Source organism: Eleutherodactylus coqui, chromosome 10 (assembly GCF_035609145.1).
Source record: "Eleutherodactylus coqui strain aEleCoq1 chromosome 10, aEleCoq1.hap1, whole genome shotgun sequence".
NCBI lineage: Eukaryota > Metazoa > Chordata > Amphibia > Anura > Eleutherodactylidae > Eleutherodactylus > Eleutherodactylus coqui.
The window spans coordinates 7,393,782-7,413,542 of NC_089846.1; the positions used below are offsets into that span (position 1 = coordinate 7,393,782).

Consider the following 19,761-nt stretch of genomic DNA (forward strand, 5'->3'; position numbering starts at 1 on the left):
CTTCTATTCTCGTTTTTTCCTTACCCCTTTTTTAAAAAATCGTAGCTCCTTTATTTATCCATCGCTGTCGCTGTATGAGGGCTTGTTTTTTGCGGGACAAGTTGTATTTTTCTATAGCACTATTTAATGAACCATATAATGTACTGAAAAATGTTTAAAGAATTCTAAGGGGAGAGAAATGGAAAAAAATTAAATCCCGCCATCTTTCGGTGCGTCTTGTTTCTACGGCATACAGACTGCAACAAAAATGACCTGATCACTTTATTGTATTGGTCACGATTACTGCGCTGCCAAACTTGTATGTTTTTTTTGTTTTTTTTGCTGTACTACTTAGATTTTTTTTCAAAGATATTAAATTATTTTTTTATTATTTTCTGCCGCCATCTTCTGCACGCAATAGCTTTTTTATTTTTCCGTCGAGCTCATTTTTTGCGGACATCGTGCAGTTTGCGTTGGTACCGTTTTGGAATACATACGCTTTTTGATCGCTTTTTATTGCATTTTTTCTGGGAAACAGGGTGACCAAAAAAGCGCATTTCTGGTGCACTTTATTTTTTTTCTGGCGACGCTCTGAACGTGGCGTAAATAAAAGCATCGCTTTGATAGATCGGACCTTTACGGACGTAGCGATATCAAATATGTATTTTTGATTTCTTATTTAGATTCTTTTATTATAAATATGGCAAAAGGTGTTTTGTTTTGTTTTTTCTAAATATCCCTCTGGGGATGGCTTGATCGGCATTCTGCCATGGCGCCCGCACAGCTCTCTGGGATCTCATCGGGGGGGGGGCTGTACAGGATTCCCGAACATTGTTTGGGGGTTTTAAATGCCGCTGTCAAAAATTGCTAGCGGCATTTAAAGAGTTAACAGCCCCGATGAGCCGCGCGGCTTATCGAGGCTGTTGCCGTCGGGTTTCAGCTGTAAGAAACAGCCGACACTCACGATGTATGGAGGAGGATCACCCCGCGATCTCCCTTAATACATGTCATGCAGTAGCAGGATGTAAAAACACTATAGGGCAGTCACTAAGGGGTTAAAACATGAATCTATTGGATGAGGATGGGTTTATGGATAAAACGCTGATGCACAGAGTCTGCTCTCGGCTTACCATGTGCCTCCTGCCCATTTCGACCTCCGATGCCACAGCGGGTCATGGGGTTTTGCTGGCGGCAGCCACCTCAGGGGTTATCACACAATTTTTAAAGTTTGGTTCAAGCTTTTGGTTTTAGCGCAAAGCAGAAATAAAAGGTGTGAAGCAGCACAGCATCCACATAAAATAGTGCCATGTAGTGCTCAGGCAGCGACATACGACACCCAGATAACTGATATCAGCAGAGCCTAGAGATAATTGTACATATAACGCCCAGAAGATGCCCTGCGGTGCCATATAACTAGCTCTGTGCGATGCCCGCACACATACCGCCTCACAGTGCCAAGTGTAAGCCTCTGCTCTGTGATCTGTAAGGAGGTTTCACACAAAGCATTTATGTTCTTTTTGGAATAGCGTCGCCGCAGTGTTTGATGGGTTTTCTTTTCTTAATCCAAGCTGAGAAGTGGGTTCAGCCGGAAGGAGAAGCAGAACTGTTCTACATTTATAGATCTGGTCCCGATGATGATCAACTAGATCCGCACTCCTCTGCCAGGCCGTTACACAAGTTGCTTCAGACCCTATGGGTGATGAACAAACATTCTTACAGTCATTCGTTTCCCCCCAGACTTCCATCATTGTCGACAACCTATCCTTGTTTACATGGGGCGATGCGCTGCTGGCAAGGATTATTATTGGTGCTGCATGAAAGATGAAGTGATCACTTGGCAAACTCGCATTTGCTTCTTCATCCGGTGATCGGTGGCACCTTCATATGACTCAATGATCGATCAAATGAACATTCCTAGCTAGGAACGTGCTTGTCTGATCATCACTGATAAAATATCAATGAGCTGTCCTCAGGATCGGTCATCAATAGTTGATCGGTGGGGTCCGCCACTTGGGGGCCATTAAGCGGATTTGAAGAGGTTGCAATGCTTGGGTGAGCGCCACCTCCTCGTCTTAGCCCTGTGATGTCCCATTTATCAACCACATGGCCCGAGAGCAGCTCAGTCCCATTCAGGTAATTAGGAGTGAGCCGCTATACCAGGCACAGACACTATACAATGCATGGCGCTGCACCTTAAGTGGCCACAGCTGCTCGTGGGGTTACCGACCAGTGAGCCCCAGATGGATCAACCGTTGACCTATTCTAAGGGTAAGTTTAGTCGTGGAAAACCCATTTAAACTGCAGTGGTATTTTTCCAAAAAGCACAAAGTGTAAAAAAATTCTTACAGCCACAAACACTTGAGTTCATACGGGTCCAAAAAATCCATCAAGGTTGGATGTTTTCTGATCTGCGGTTCAGTCGTGCCAACTTGTGAGTTGCAATGTGACTTGCATTGACTGCTGCTGAACTAGGGGACTGCAGGACCAGCCTATAATCCGTGTATCTGCTGTGGGCGGTGGTATAGCGACGTGGGATACGATGGAGTAACTAACATCTACATGAGAACACGGGAATCACAAGATAACAATGAAGCAACTGAACGTGTACTACAATTCACAGCATGCCATCGACCATTACGTACTAATACCTCCTAAAGGAGATTAACTCTCCGCTTCTAGCGGCGCCGTGTCTTACAAATACAGTCCGGGCACCCACTCGAAAGGTCTGTGTTACCCAGTGCTTGTAGACCTCCTCCTGGAACGATACCTCAGTCCGTGATCGGCGGCGCGAGCGACAGAGGTGAGCTCACCTGTCCGATCTCCTCCGTGCAGCTCGTGCACATATAAAATGAATGTCTGAGAGTACCGTAATGTAAATCAGTAGGGTTTAGGCTGTCCATATTATGCGTGTAATACGGACCGAAAACACGCCCTTGTGAATGAGCCTTGGCTCTTTGTTTCCCTATCAGGGGGCATACTTGACATTCCTGATTAGGCCAGCCTCACTTACGATTTCTGACCCAAGTAATCCCACAACGTTGTCTGGGGGTCCAGAACGCTCGCCTCACTTCTGCTTTCATTGCTCAGATCGGAACGGTCTCCTGTTTTCCAGGGGTCAGTGATTCTGCTCCTTTATCCCTGCGGCCAGCGGGCCCCTTCTTTCTCTGTCTGGCGCCTCCTTCCTCCGTATTCCCTCTTTCCGTCCCTGCACTCTTGTTGTGCCGGAAAAATTGTCCCTTTATGGCCAGGCATCCAACTCTTGGTGACTATTCTGGGGCAATTTTTGGTGCATCTTTTAGTTTGGCAAATTTTAACCCTTTTACGGTGAGTCCCTTACCTTGTGGCCAAAGCTGTAGCCTACTGATGCTTCAATACGATCTGTATGTGTTGCTATTCAAGTCATTAACAACTTTACACACATCGCCCTCTATTGGTAGAAACCAAGATTGTTCTAAAGGTAAACGGAGTGCAAAAAAAAACCCGCATAACTGCTTCTATGTAGCTGATTGTGTTGCAGACGTAGAATTTTCTTGTTTGGCCCCGAAGCTACTAATGATTTGGCTTCCTTCTAGGCCAATGAGACCTTTGCATTTGTGGGTAACGTGACCCAATACGCCAAGATGTGGATGAACATCTCAGCAGAGATCCGCAGTCTGTTGGAAGACGGGAAGCTGCAGCAACGGATTCAGCGGCTGCAGGAGGTGAGTGAGAAGTCCATGTTGTCGGATGCGGGAGCCATCGGATCCATCCCCGTACTAACGAGGTAGAAGTAAGGCATCACAAGATTAGACGAGTGTAGTCACCCCTTACCCAAGGAGTTTGGTTGGATGTCCTCCGCATCCGTCAGGTTTTGCAGATCTCGTCTCTCGCCTGCTGTCACTTTCCCTCACGCTATCTCATCTCTCGCAGGTCACCAGCTATCTTCAGAAACTTCCAGAGTTCCAGAACGGCTCTGACAGCGAGTTGCTCCGCCGGGTCCTCAGCTCCAACTTCACTGCGCTGAACGTCAGTACTCTGCTGCAACAGCTGGACACCATCGACAACGCGGCCTGCGGATGGACACGCTTCATGTCTAAGGTGGGAAGGAAGTCCCAGGATGGAGTCTTATTTGCACTTTATAATGGTTTACTGGAACTTATTAGCTTTTCTTCTTCTTTTACATAGGTCAGTATAGACATCTTTAAAGGGTTCCCCAATGAGGACAGCATCGTGAACTACACCCTCAACCAGGCCTATCAGGACAACGTTACGGTTTTTGCAAGTAAGTCAGTACCACACGTAACATAACCGAGGGATATCCCATTGTCTCACCCATTTCTTTCTCATTTGTGGTCTTAAAGGGGTTTTCCAGGGAGAATACTATTGATGATCCATCCTCACGATAGGTCATCAATAGTTGATCGGCTGGGGCCTGTCTCTCGAGACCCCTACCGATCAGCCGGCGCTTGTAACTGAAGGCCCAGCTAACATTGATTTTAATGAGCGCCGTACCGGCCAGTACACAGAGGTCAGTGCAGAGACTTCCACTCCGACCTCTCTGTATTGGCGGCACTGACAGCATGCAATTAGTCGGGGTCCCAAGCGACTAAACCCTAGCCGATCAACTATTGATAACCTATTCCGAGGATACGTCATCAGTAGTATTCTCCCTGGAAAACCCCTTTAAGGGTCCTTTTACACAGAGCAAGAAATTGTTTGCACCAGCAAGTGAAGACAGTCGCCCCTTCAGCCATTTTACGCAGGCAGATGAATCCTTTACATTTTGCTTGCTCGATCGTTTCGTTGTTTGCATTCACTGAATGTCGCTCTTTACACACGACGAGTTGCGAACGATGATTTCTATGCCTGGATACAATGAAGGTGAAGCCAATGAATTCTCGTTCGCCGTTCAGTGGTCGGCCGTGTTTACACTGAATGATTATCGTTCAAATTCGCACAATCCAGCAATGTTTTGAAAGATAATCGTTCCCTGTAAAAGGGTCCACGGCAATTGTGACCAGACCCCGATGCCTCAGGGGGCTGCAGACTTCCCGGGAACGTAAGAGGATGGGGGCGTCTATCTCATGAAGAGGGCACATAGACATAAGAGTGGGGTCCTTGGCTCCAGACCGCCGTCCATGAGCCAGAACGGAGAACGCAGTGTACAAGCAGCTTCCATTCTGGAGGATTTGCACCTCCCTCATCACTTATCTGAATCCAAAACCCCAGCCTCAGTAATTCACTAATAATTTATTTTTTAGGTGTCATCTTCCAAACCAAACCCGATGGCTCCCTCCCCCCGCACGTCATGTACAAGATCAGACAAAATTCCAGTTTTACGGAAAAAACGAACGAAATCCGCCGGGCCTACTGGAGACCGGGACCCAATACTGGAGGCCGCTTTTACTTTCTCTACGGCTTTGTGTGGATACAAGGTCATTATAGCCTATACTGCATGATGAGGAACACTTCAGTAACATTTGTTTAAATTACTCACTATTATCAAGCTCTCTGTTTGCTGTCAGTGAATAGAAATATTCTTACATAGTGAGACTGAACACCTGTCTTCTCCATGTTCTGTTATGAACTGACCTACATGGCCTGTTACAGCCAAGCCCTGGTAAAGTATCTTCACATGTATCGGACGCACGCTGGAATTTCCATCTGGATTTGCAGTTGAAAAATATGCAGCATATTAGGCTGCGGTCGCACGGGGCGGAAAGTCCGCAGCGGGACCGCACGGAAATTCCACAAGATTTCCGCAGCTTGAAGTCCTGCGGGTTTTCCAACGGCTTATTCCGCTGTGACCGACTCTTCCCCATAGAGAGGAGAGATGGCCGCAGTGGAAACTGTGATAAGACTGACATGCCACGGCATGTCCATTTCAGCGCGGCTTGGCCGCAGCGTGTGGGCGACATTTTTGCAAATCTCGTCCACTTTGCTGCTTTATGCAGTGATAAAAATTGCAGGTGGAATTTCGGTGCAGAAAGCCCGCATTGGGAAATTCTGCTGCAATTCCACCCCGTGTGAACCCGGCCGTAGAGTAGCAGAAAAATGGATGAGCTTTCACCAGATGTCGCCCCTGTGCTGCACAGGAGCGTCGTATAGAATTTGACATGCGCTGCAGATTTTAGACTGACAGCGTGTCAATTCTTTTTGCGGATTTTGCAGATTTTCATTGTGGATTTCACGGTTTGAAATTCAAATTCTGCAGCAGATCTGTGACTTTTTTTCCCGTTTGTTTCTGTTTTCATCCAGTTTTTGTAGGCCTCGTGTCCACTCGCACGCATGGATCCCATCTGCTGAATCCAGCCGTGCCCGCGGACATGGACAGGAAAATACATTTTCTTGTCTGTCCCGATCCAGCGTGGGTCCCCTCTGTGCCGGCCGGATCTTCTTACTTCAGCACGGCGGATGTGTCTGGACGCTCCGGCGTCGTGCTGCATGCATCATCCGCAGTGCAAATGATTTTTCTTTGAATCTCCTGCTTTCCTGCGGTTTCGCGGCTCATCCACAGTGTCAGCTGCGGACGGGCCGCGGATCAGACGGCTTCCACTGACTTCAACGGAAGCCGTCCCACGGGATCCGCAGAAATGTCATCTGGGAAAAAAAATCACATCGGCATGCTTTAAACTGCCTTGCGGATGCTAATGCATGCCAATGGGCGGCTAGAGGTGCGGCTCTCCCACATAGATTTTAGCATTAAAACCCGCCTGTGGACATTGGGCCTTACGCTACATGTGGGCGGAGCTTTGTCGAGTTCACGGAGTTTATTTATTCATTTTCTCTTGCACTTTTATGTGGGATTTTTATATTTATGAATATAGAAGATGGATTTGAAAAAGTGTTCCGGGGGCCCGTACACGGGGGAGGTGTCGGGCAAATGGTGCCGCACCGCTGATCCCAACCGTAATTCTATTGCCGACTGAATGGAGCCGGGGTAGGGGGGATCGGGGATCGTCCTGCCTGCCTGCCCGCCTCCATTCACAGCTCATAAGTGACCAACTGCCTGTTCACACAGCCGATCCGTCCGTCATCACTGATTGTTCCGTGGAAAAGCATCTTTTCTATGAACTGCCCTGATTTTGTGACGTAGTTATTGGCTGCGGGGTATTTACGGTGTGACACCGCCTATTTTGGCCCTAGTGATGCAACAGTTTTTTGGGATGCTCATCTCCACTTTTCATCCTAGAATATATATAATATTTTTTTTTATTGTGCAAAAGTGGGAAAAAAAAACCAAAAAACTATTTTTAATTTATTCCTTGTGTTTTTTTTTGTTTTTTTTTAACCTACAGAAAAGTTATCCTGTCATTTTATACCACATAGTGAACGCAGTAAGGAAAAAACAACATAACTGCAGATTTGAATGTGTTTTTTCTCCCGGCAGAACAGTTTGAGCGTTTCCCGTTCTATCTATCCCAGACTAGCACTGATCCTATAGAACGCGGCCAACTAGTTCTGTGTGAATGGGAGAAATAACGTTTTTTTTCATTGCTGCATTCAAAGATCAATAACTTTATTTCTCCGGGGGAGGGGCTGTGTGGGGGCTTGTTTTCTGCATGCTGAGCCGTGGTTTATATTGGCTCCATTTGGGGACATTTTTGGATCACTTTTTATTACTTTTTTGGGAGGGAAAATTAATGAAAAAAGTATTTTGGTTCTGTTTTTCTTTATAGGAATTGCCATGTGGTATCAAGTGTGTTCGGTTTATTATATGGGTTGTTACGGATGCAACAATACCAAAAGTGTGTGTTTTATTATTTTTTTAAACAAAAATGGGGGAAAGGTGAGCAATCTTTTTACGTGTTCTTTCCTCCACCATTTTTATGTCCCTGTAGTGCACTTGATGGAGCTTTCTCGAGATCTCTTAGATAATACTCTGCAGTAATTCTGAAATACTGCAGTGTATTATCACTATTCTACCTATAACAAGCCATGGCAGACCCAGACGCCACTGACTGGCATTCAGTTGCCATAGCAATCCGCTAACTATCTGCAACTTCATGGCAGAGAGCCGATGACCTCAGAGGGAGCGCCCTCCTTCTGTTAACCTCGTACATGCCACAATCCACATTGATCCCGGCATGTATGAAGTTAACAGCAGGGATCGGTGTTCCTCTCTGTTGCAGCGGAAGCCGGCTATCAGTCACAACCAGTTCCCACTGCGGATGGCATGGGCGCAACTTCTGAATCTGTGCCATCCGTATGTTATTTCACGGGAACCCCTTCCCACCCAGCGTGTGTGTGTGTGTGTATGTGTGTATATATATGTGTGTGTATGTATATGTGTGTATATATATATATATATATATATATATATATATATATATAATTACGCTTGGAGTGGGAGGGGATTACAATATGTGCACTTGGACATTTTATCAGATGCTTTTTCTTTTACCTTCATTTTAAAAGGACAAAGAATGCAAAAAAACAAACAAAATTACATTAAAAATCATTGGAAAAACCTCCCCATATGAAGCCGGCCTTGTGGGTTGGACATGTTCGTGACAGCTTTTCAGTTTCTGTAAACAAGAGTGTTTCTTTTCACTGACAGCAAGCGGAGATCTAACAGATACTGATGGATTGAAACAAAGTATAGTAGAAGCATGAACGTCTCCTTGTACAATATTTATATATCACCAGCTGTAATAAACGGCGCCATTTCTCATTGCAGATATGATGGAGAGAGCGATAATTAATACTGTTGTGGGCCACGATGTAGTGGAGCCAGGAAACTATGTGCAGATCTTCCCCTATCCATGTTACACGCGTGACGAGTAAGCATGATTGACTACCTTGTTGTATCGGGTTGCCGTTTGTGGAACCTCATGTAATGGCAGTAATTGTGTGGCTGCAGCTTCCTGTTCGTGATCGAGCACATGATGCCGCTGTGCATGGTCATCTCCTGGGTCTACTCCGTGGCTATGATGATCCAGCACATTGTGGCCGAGAAGGAACATCGGCTGAAAGAGGTAATGACCGTGCATGAGAACCGTTCAACGTGTCCTCCCAGATGATGGAAATAAAGCTTGGTGAAAGGGGCGAAATAGATCTGATCGTTGGGACCCCCACTGATCCCTAGACTGGCACCCCTGATTGTCCTATGTGAATAGAGCCGTGGTGCCCTCGACTACAGCGCCATTCACTTTACTGAGATGGAGGGAGATTGTCAAGCACATTGGCTCATAGAAGTGAATGGAGGGGGGCACCATTCTTGGGATCTCTGGTGGTCTCACTGGTTGGGCCTCCAGCAATCAGACACTTATCACCTGTCGTGCAGATAAGGCAAAAATTTGGTTGTAAAACCCCGTTAACCCCTTTCCGCCCCAGGATATAAATGTATGTCCATTCACTGAAACCCCTTCCTAATCAGGATGTAAACCAACAGCAACAGTGGGGATCGGTGAGAAGGGCTGATACAGAGATCGCCGTCCGTAGATCAGTGGTCTAATTTGGCATTGCAGCCTTCTCCCACTGCTGAACGGATGGCGTTCTGAGCACTCCAGCTGTCCGCAGTGTGTTTCATGAGCCGATTGGCAGGGTCCGCTGCTCAGGACGATCGGCAATCTGTCATTGATGATCTATCGGAGGAAATGAGTGTTTTAATGTACGCTAAAGATCTAGAATGTGTTATTAACCCCTTAGTGACCGGCCTATTTTGTGCCTTAAGGACCAAGCGATATTCATTGTCGTATACCAAGACCCGTAACGTGTTGGCACAGCCATATATTGTGGGACAAGTTGTGTTTTTAATGGCAGGACTCTGGGGTACATGTAATGTGTTGCAGAACTTTTATTTAATTTTGGGGGGAAAATAGGAGGAAAAAACTAAATTCCGCCATCATTTTGGGGTTTTGCTTTTACAGCATTCAGTAAAACTAACCTGATCGCTTTACCTGCATTATAAGACCCAGAGCATTTTTATTCCCCGGCAGCGGAGCTCGATGAGCGCCTGTTTTTGTGGTAAGAGTTGTAGTTTTATTGGGACCATTCGAGGTACATCATGTGACTTTTGGAAGCTGAACAAAAGACAAACAGCAGTTCTGACATCACTGTCACCATGCCACATCGGTAACTAAATATGTTCGCAGTTTAGATGATGTTGGTGGTTCCCGAGGGGTTAATCTTTATGCTAATATTTGATGGGTTGCTAGAAGTAGCGGAGCAGTTTTTGCTATAATGTGATGCGGTCCGTTCTGCCCTCTAACACCCCGGCCGGTCCTGTTGTGCCCCCAGGTGATGAAGATGATGGGTCTGAATAACGCGGTGCACTGGGTGGCCTGGTTCATCACCGGCTTCGTCCAGCTCTCCATCTCGGTGACCGCTCTCACCGGCATCCTGAAGTACGGCCAGGTCCTCATGCACAGCAACGTGTTCATCATCTGGCTCTTCCTCTCCATCTACGCTGTGGCCACCATCATGTTTTGGTGAGTGTTGCCTCACGGCTGGTAAGATATTTCTGTTGTGTCTATACGATAAGCGGCTGCCGGGATCTTTTGGTCACTTCTCACAAGACGATCCATTCCATAACGTACGCAGAGACTAGTATACACTACAGTCATACATACGCTGGACGACCACTTTATCAGCCCCGCATCTAGTAGCGCATTGGACCTCCTTTGGCCTTCAGACCCGCAGCAGTTTATCATGATGTAGATTCCACTAGTTGATGAGATAATTCTGCCAGAAAATTGGCCCCTGCGGACAAGAAGCTTCTAGTAGATGGTAGTACTAATGTGTTCTCTCCAGCGGACAGGAAGGGATCAGCGATTCATGCTGCTTGCACCAAAATCTGGCCTCCTATCAGCACGGGGCAACAGAAATCTGCATCCATCTGACCAGGAGATGTTTTTCGCTGCTCAGTGATACAAGTTTTGCGCTCTTTTGCCCGCTGGAGTCTCATCTTTCTGTTTCTCTTGTACGCAAATGTCGCTGGAACTGGTCATCCGCTGTTATATCCCATCTGTGCTAAGAAACGGAGAGTTGTACGTTCGGACACGTTAGTTGGAGCTCCAGCGTTGTATTCCGCTGACTGTGCAGCCTGTTGGTCAGAACGATTCCTGACATCCTCCTCCGACCCCTTTTGGTCACAAGTTGGTTCCATCCACAGGATCCCCTTTTGGTGGATGTCTTTCCCTAATCATGCCATTCTCTGTAGACTACATGTTTCAAACCAACTGAATATCTTTTCTCTTCTTCCACCTGTGGATGGGGGTACGAATGATCCTTCAGTCATGGACAGAGGTTTTTGCTGCATTATTAGGTCTATAATATAGCAATACCTTCTGTCCACGACTGAAGGATCACTTGTACCCCCATCCACAGGTGGGAGAAGAGAAATATTCAGCCTTGTGGGCCAAAAATTTGATACCTCTGCTATAGACTCCCACACTGTTACATGAGATAACCCCCCGCAGCTGGCAGTGAGCCCCCGGCTAGTCCAGCACCGATGACCCGGCCTCGTTGGAAGTCGCTCCAATCGCTGGATTTTCCCATCTAATGTGAATTCACACTGAAACTGATACACGGAAAATTGTGATTTTATGCTCTGGGGTCACGGGGTGAATTTTCGTACAGCGCCAATCATAAGAGGACCGGGGGCTCTAATAAAGTGGCCGTTCTGGACTGAAGTATTCTCCCTGATCAGTGCTGTGTATGGATTCAGCTTGGAGCTCGCACCGCCGGCATGTATCCTCGGATATGTAAACCGTATACCAGTGGAACAAACAGCAATAGCGAGACTCCTATGTGTTGCCAGGAAGCTGATAGCACCGCATTGGTTAGATGAGTCCCCTCCACGATAGGAGGATGTAGAGATGAGGGTAACAGGTTATTGGGAAAAGGGGACTTACCTCAAACGGAAAACAGGACATAAATATACTAAGTAGTGGTTAAAGTGGCTGTGTACCCCAGGATTGGCGCCGTTCAATCTACTTAGTAGTATCCCACTGGGACGATTGTCACGAAATATAAGGGCAATGCTAAATGACATGGAGAGTGAGCTGCGGATATAGGGGGGGGGGGGGGATATAAAAAGATTACAAGTGTCAGTAACACGTTGTCACATTGACTGCAGTCTGTGAAGCCATTACTGCTGCTGGATACGGTGCGCTAGAATGCGAGAGCGTAATTCATGAGGGGGGAATGGTCGGAGCACAATCACTTACCGCACAGAAGCGGAGGCCTGCATGGACACTATACAATAACATGTCTGTTCAGAGCACAAATGGACTACAAGTAATATATCTGAGAGGGAATCGGAGGGCGGGGGGGTTGAATTGTGTTAGGCCTCATGTCCACGGGCAAAATTGAATTGTGGAATCCGCGCAGATGATCCGCAGTTCAATATGTCCATAGACAGTCATTGGGCATCTGCAGGTAATTAAATACCTGCGGATGTCATTTTATCCCGGCGTGCGAATCGCACACGCAGAATAAAAATTGCAGCATGCTCCATTTTCTGCAGTTTCCCCCACGGATGCCTTCCATTGAAGTCAGTGGAAGCAGTCTGATCCGCGGCACGGCCACGTATGACGCTGTGACCGTGCTGCAGATCCACGAGAAAGCTGCAGATTTAAAGAAAAAGCACGGTGGATGCTCGCCACTGGCGCGCCTGGACACATCCACCGCGCAGAAGAAAGAAGATACGGAGGAGACCCACGCCGCGTCCGGACAGGTGAGTAAATGTCATTTTTGGTCTCATGGCTGCAGGTACGGCTGGAAACCGCTGTGGGATTCTGCACTGGGAATCCATGCGTGCCCGTGGACATGAGGCCTTAATGGGGTAATGGAACGCTTGTATACAAAAAAGGGATAAAGTAACTAAATAAAGTTTTATTTAATCAAAAAACTAAAGTGTCCATTCAGTGTATCTACATGTACTGCATTATTCCCTAACTCTACGGTTTACTGACCCCCTGGTTCTTACTCTCCTTCCTGAAGCTTCCTGGTGTCAGTACTTTACTCCAAGGCTAAGCTGGCCTCTGCCTGTGGCGGAATCATCTACTTCCTCAGCTATGTCCCCTATATGTACGTAGCGATCAGGGAAGAAGTGGCGCATGATAAGATCACCGCCTTTGAGAAGTGCATTGCTGTAAGTAGCTCATCAGATTGTCTTCCGTCGGCGTCCTGTACAACCTCTTATTGGCGCCAGATTCACTTACATAACAATAAAAGACAAATCCATTGAAATAAATAAGCTTATTATGTATTACTGTCCAATAAGAAGAATTATCTCCCTATTATGCCCTGTCCCTATATCGTCATGTATTTAGCATCTCGCCCTCTTCCTCCGAGGTCTCTGAAGTCATCCTGTGCCTTGTTCTCTGCCCCTACAGTCACTCATGTCCACAACTGCCTTCGGCCTCGGCTCTAAGTACTTTGCGCTGTATGAAGTGGCAGGGGTCGGAATCCAGTGGAAGACCTTCAGCCAGTCTCCGGTGGAAGGGGATGACTTCAACCTTATGCTGTCTATGATGATGCTGATAATTGACGCAGTAGTCTACGGCGTTTTGACCTGGTACATTGAAGCCGTTCACCCAGGTAATGTCCTGCATGACAGGTGGGTGAGGGGGTGGCCGGATAATGAACATTCACTCTTGGAGTTTCCTCTTACATTTTTGCCTGAAGCTAACCATACATCAGCAATAGCTGTCGGGCGAACGGTTGTCCAGCTGACTGCCGTTTATTCCAAACCTCCCTCCGTGCACATGGATGCTCATCTCAGCCAAGCATGTATATGCTATCAGTAGGAAGACTCCTTTGGCAGCAGCTTATCTCACGAGGGTCAAAGGATCGAGCATGTTGAAGTCCAACATTGCACGATCTTTCTTTCCCCTGACATCCAGATACACATTAGATGGTCATCTGATGACCCCAAAATTGGCGAGTTTGTCCGACATTCATCTAATGTGTGTGGTCACCTTATAGAACCTAAAAAATATACCTGAAGTCCTGAGCAGCTTTACAGAAATCTGTAAATATTCTATATCTTCCAGGTATGTATGGACTTCCCCGTCCCTGGTACTTTCCCTTTCAACGATCCTATTGGCTTGGGAGTGGACGTATAGAAACCTGGGAGTGGTCTTGGCCATGGTCCCGGCCAACTCGACTAAGCATCATGGAAGAAGACCAAGCCTGTGCCATGGAGAGTCGAAGACTAGGTATGTTTTGTCCTAGTAGGATCTCAAACGATTGTTTCTTTGAATGTACTCCTGCAGAACCTCGTTAATCGATTCTTTGTTGACCACCGCAGAGGAGACACGCGGTATAGAAGAGGAACCCAATCATCTCCCACTGGTTGTTTGCATTGACAAGCTCACTAAAATCTACAAGACTGGTAAAAAACTGGCATTGAACAAACTGAGCCTCAATCTTCACGAGAACCAGGTGGTGTCTTTCCTAGGACATAACGGGGCAGGAAAAACCACCACCATGTAAGTCTGGCTCCTACGTTACCCCGACTCTAAGTAAGAACCGATCTGAAGGTCTTCTAACACTCTCCATCTGTCCAGGTCCATCCTCACCGGTCTATTTCCGCCAACCTCTGGTTCAGCCACCATCTATGGACATGATATTCGTACGGAAATGAATGAGATTCGCAAAAGTCTGGGGATGTGTCCTCAACATAATGTGCTCTTCGACAAACTGACAGTAGAAGAACATCTCTGGTTCTACTCCCGACTGAAGGGCATGGCTGAGGAGGCAATACGCAAGGAGATGGACAAGTATGTACCGAGGAAACCTTCCTGATGGCTTTTACTTGATATCAGTTGTTTAAAATGTTCTTAAAGAACAAAATATTCTTCTTGGGCACAATCTTGGGTTTACGGAGATTGGCGTAATGCTCATCCATGTGCTGTCTGTGTGTGCGACTGACTATGCAGACATACATGCTCTTGCACGGTCTGGTGGTCCGTGTAAAAAGAATGGCAGTGTGTCCTATTGTGGTCTGATTTCTTGTATGGCGTCATCCATTCAAGTCAATGGGGGGGGGGGGGGGAAGGATCATGGACATACACCAGGGTTACGGTTGGTCTGTTTTGCACAATCTGAAATCGTTCTTGGGCTGGGTTCACATGGGACGGAATTGCCGTGGCAATTCCGCCCGCAACTCCTATTCCTGGGATTAGCCAGCAAAGTGGACGGGATTTTGCAAAGCTGCACGAAAACTGCAGGAAAAGGAGGAGGGTTGTCACAGGGTCCCACCCCCGAGCAATCCCCCGGCAGGCCTCTGGGGGTGCTGCATCATCTGTCCTCGCCTACACTGTTAGGTTTCTTCTTGAACCCCCAGTGGAGGGGAGGATGAGCTGCTGTGACCCTCTTTTACTTATGTAGTTGTTTTCTTGTTGATGCCGAATGATTTATGTGATTTGTTTAAGAGTTCAGTAATGCAGAGTATAATGGAAGCTGCTGACGGGTATGGAGATGAATTTGGAGCTATGACCCATCAGTAGGTAAAGGCAATTATGATATTGGCATTTTGGAGACTCGTTGGATATATGCCACTTGCTGCATTGTACATTTCCTAGACTGGCCATACACACTGGATAGCGGTCTGACAGCTCTCTCGCCCAATTCCCTACACCCCTGCGCACGCTCCATACTTCCACACGCTTACACGTTTGACAACCCATACACACGCATGCTGTAGAGAGAGGAGAAGGCTGATGCCAGACCGCACTGCCACCCGCCAGACTACTTTGCCAGACCGCACTGCCACCTGCCAGTCCCCTCTGGCAATAGCTTTTCATCCTGAGAACAAAAGGATGGGGCAGTTGGATTTCCACTGCTTGATGCTAATCTTCCGCAGCGTCTATCATCGGGAGTCTGGAGGCCTCACACACTTCAGATAATGAGCTGAAATTATCAAGTTCGGCCAATCTGCATCTTGTGTACGGCCAACGGGCAGACTGATGACTAGTAATTGTGGTGGATCTATTATGCAGTTCATCAGTAATTGAGTAGCAATGTGGTTCTGCGGATGATCCCAAGCAGAAATCACAATAATCCCGTAGAGTCAAATTTACGCTTTCAAAATAACCTAATGTGTAAATACCACCATAGTAGTTGTTGCAGGGCTTACGTTTCCGGGGTCCGGGCTGTGAAGCACCCCTGAGAATGTGGGTACCAAGCAGAGGAAGACTGCAATACAAAAAACCCCACCAATATCGTCTCCTCTTTATCCTCCTCGCGCCCCTCTGGTCCTGCCACCTTTCAGCATGATTGTGTGATGGCATAGGACCACTACAGCCAGTATCTGCCCTCCGCATCTGAGGCCAGGAATTGGCCGCTGTTTTCATGTATGCCGGCACGCAACCACGCTACCTGGAAAGGAGGAAGGACAGGAGTGGTGGGAGGGAGCAAAAGAGGAGAGTATATTGCCAGTTTGTTTGTCAGAAAAAATGAACATTTTCACTAATGGGACATAAGAGGGGGCATTATTACTGATAGGGAGCATAAGAAAAGGCATTAAATCGGGACATTATTACTGGTGAGGATATAACGGGTCATTAATAATTCTAGGGGTATAAGAGGGGGCATTATTACTGATTGGGGCATTATTGATTCTGGAGGCATAAAGGGGTATCATTACTGATGGTGGTATAAGAGGGGGCATTATTAAATATTGGGGCATAAAAAGCATTATTCCAGGGGTACAGCATCGAGGAGCAGGCCCACAGCCGAGGAGACAGTGGAGTAGAGAAAGACCTTGACATGAGCTTTACTATCTCCTCCCCTGGGGGTAGCTTGGGACCCAACCAAGTTACTGCTAGGGGAGATCACGAGGTAGTAACAGGGGGTTACCTTGAGTCTATTTGTCACACGTGACGCCGCTATTCCGTCCTGTTCGGTGAAACTTAATGATGAAATAAAGCAGTCCAAGTTTTATTATTTATTTGCATTAGTGTAAATTGTGTTGTTCTCCTCGACTAAAAATACTTTGAGCACGGTCCGTGCTCTTATGGTAAATATGTAGCGCAGCATCTGCTCCGAAGTTACTGCTTGACTGAACCCCGTCAGTAGAGGTCCGGACTTATTGTACCCGTATCGCCTCTCCTTCAGGATGATCGAGGACTTGGAGTTATCTAACAAACGACACTCGTTGGTCCAGACCCTGTCCGGAGGAATGAAAAGGAAGCTGTCCGTGGCCATCGCTTTTGTTGGGGGGTCCAAAGCTGTTATATTAGACGAGCCGACAGCCGGCGTTGACCCTTATGCAAGAAGGGCAATATGGGATCTTATTCTGAAGTACAAACAAGGTAAGAGCCTCCAGAGCTTTACACTCTTTGGTCATTTATGGGTCTCCTATGGCAGCTGTTGAACATCCACTATTCCATAGGGCACACAATCCTCCTCTCCACCCACCACATGGATGAAGCGGATCTTCTGGGCGACCGTATTGCTATTATTTCTCATGGGAAGCTGAAATGTTGTGGTTCTCCGCTGTTTCTGAAGAGTACTTACGGAGATGGCTATAAGCTGACAGTTGTGAAAAAGCAGAGCAGCCCAGGTTGGTAATGGATGATCCCTGGTATGTAGGGTATTGTCTCGTATGGAATGGGAATGGGTTCTGTAAGGCTGGGTTACCATATGCCAAGCCATCACCCTTTGTGTTGCCTTTGGTGATGTAGTGAAGTGCTGGAGGGAACCTGATGCCAGAAATGACTGTTGAAGGCATTTGGAGCATCGCTTTTAATGCTGGTCGCCATCCTGCGCCAGTAAAAAGACATTGCATGCAAACGTTGCTGGAACAGAGGACAATGTACGACATGATTCCATCAGTTGTGTCTGGCTCTGGCGTTAAAACGCCAGCCTACGCAAAATAAGTGATATTTCTCTTATCCCTTCTTTTACCCCCTCTTTAGATGTCGGCTCAACCTCCTGTATCAGCCCCTGCTCAGAACCGCGGGTGTCTCAGTTCATCAAGAAGTACGTGACCTCCTGTCTCCTGGTCTCTGACACCAACACAGAGTTATCCTACATGCTCCCCAGTGAGTCCGTCAGGAAAGGCTGTTTTGAGCGTCTCTTCCAGGTATCTAAATTTTGACCGGCCATCTCCTTTTCCATTTCGCTGTGACCTTTCCATCTGACATATGTACTGTTAAGGACCGCTGCCCGGTCACATGACCTTTCAGGTCTTGAGGTCCAAATTAGAACCGTATCTGGGTGCACCTTAGAAACCAAGAACTAAACTCAGAGACAGTTATCGGTTTCCTCAGATACGCGGAGATGAACCACGACAGGTATACTAGTTCTCTCCTGGCATAAGGCGGGCGTACTGAGCGTTTATTATACTAGTATATATGGACTATTGCCTGATGGAAAGCTTAAACTTATGCAAATACATACGTCGGCCATCGGCTCCCATTGTAAATAGAAAATGTATACCACGCAGTATATGTTTTTTTGTTTGTTTTTTTTAGGGCTGCTATGTGAATAGAGTCTTAAGGCCCTTTTACACATAACATTTATTGCTAAAACGGCCGCAGGACTGAACGAACTGACAACATTTTTGCATAAAATTGCACATACAGATAATGGCTTTTAATCCTCTCCATTTCGGCCATTAGCTAAAGTAAACTCAGTAGGAATTGTTGGCTCAGCTGGGCGAGTGTTTATGGAAGGGTTATCTGGCCTACAGGATTCCATTGTCTCCTCCTGGTAACAGTAAACAGTGTATTCATTATGTATGCAAGAAGAAACACAATGAGTACATTGTTAGTTGGCAAGCCGCTCAAAAGTCCATCCAAACAATGTTTTTTATGCTGGCTAAAAACCAGCTCTAAATGACAAATGAACGAATAGTGCACGACTGCCCACGTGTACATGTAACAATTATCACTCACTTTTGGCTGTTTGAACCAATTTTGAGTGATAATCATTGCGTGTAAAAGGGCTTTTACTGTAGTTTACTAGTGCTATTAATTGAAACCTGTCACTTCCCTGAAAGTGACCCTGCAGTCTCGGGACAATATTCGGTCCTGCGACAAGAGGTGGAGGGGTTATATTACCTGCAGTTGTTCTTCACTGCCGCCCCTCCATTCCACCAGTTCTATATGCTGTTTTCAGACGTCCAAGATGGCTGCAGCAATTTTCTTACTGCCTAATGCACACTGCTCACTGATTGGCCAGCGCTGACTGGCTTAACTTTAGGGGATGCGGTTGCACCCGGGCCCAGGAGCCTTAGGGAGCTCATAAGGCCTCTTTTCTCCATATAGGGAGCCCAGTACTATGAATAAAGCATTATAGTTGGAGGCCCTGTTACAGGTTTTGCATTAGGGCCCAGGAGCTTCAAGTTACGCCTCTGCATTAAGGGGTTAAGAGATGTTGTAGGGCCCCAAGATAAACTTTTGCACCTGGGAACCGTGAGCCTTTAGCTATGCCCCTGCCAGTGCTGATCACATGAGCAGCTCTGGCCAAGTAAAGAGCAGGTATAGTGCATTGATAGCCGAACACTACCAATGCACTGTGGAGATTAGGTAGTCAGAAAAATTTTGCAGCCATCTTGGATGGTCAGAAACGGGACCTGAAATAAGCAGATCGGTGGGCTGGCAGAGAAAAACAGTGGCAGGTAATGCACACTCTCTCCTTTCCAACCTCAGAGGGTTGTATTTGGTCGCCAGCCACAGACCGCGCCGTATAGGGACAGACACACTGATTTTGTGCAGTTTAGTGAAACTTGCTTTTAAGCATTTGCAGTGCCGACGCAAGATGTCCAGTGATGCTTATGCATATTCATGTATGTACATTCCCTCCAGATGATGATTGATATCGCTCTCTGTATGTACAGCAGTA

The 19,761-nt window shown here is 46.8% G+C and overlaps 1 protein-coding gene across 2 annotated transcripts in view; it reads left to right on the forward strand.

The window, feature by feature from the left end:
• The window catches only part of ABCA2 (ATP binding cassette subfamily A member 2), a 93,092-nt gene that overhangs the window by 43,156 nt on the left and 30,175 nt on the right, over positions 1–19,761 (forward strand). For both annotated transcript variants that reach the window (XM_066580134.1, XM_066580135.1), the window contains exons 11-25: positions 3,552–3,680; positions 3,889–4,056; positions 4,144–4,240; positions 5,220–5,393; positions 8,639–8,741; positions 8,822–8,936; positions 10,201–10,391; positions 12,907–13,057; positions 13,302–13,506; positions 13,962–14,126; positions 14,219–14,399; positions 14,478–14,690; positions 17,029–17,225; positions 17,306–17,476; positions 17,832–17,998. In XM_066580134.1, coding sequence (XP_066436231.1) covers positions 3,552–3,680; positions 3,889–4,056; positions 4,144–4,240; positions 5,220–5,393; positions 8,639–8,741; positions 8,822–8,936; positions 10,201–10,391; positions 12,907–13,057; positions 13,302–13,506; positions 13,962–14,126; positions 14,219–14,399; positions 14,478–14,690; positions 17,029–17,225; positions 17,306–17,476; positions 17,832–17,998 — 2,427 coding nt within the window. The remainder of the gene's footprint in view (positions 1–3,551; positions 3,681–3,888; positions 4,057–4,143; positions 4,241–5,219; positions 5,394–8,638; positions 8,742–8,821; positions 8,937–10,200; positions 10,392–12,906; positions 13,058–13,301; positions 13,507–13,961; positions 14,127–14,218; positions 14,400–14,477; positions 14,691–17,028; positions 17,226–17,305; positions 17,477–17,831; positions 17,999–19,761) is intronic.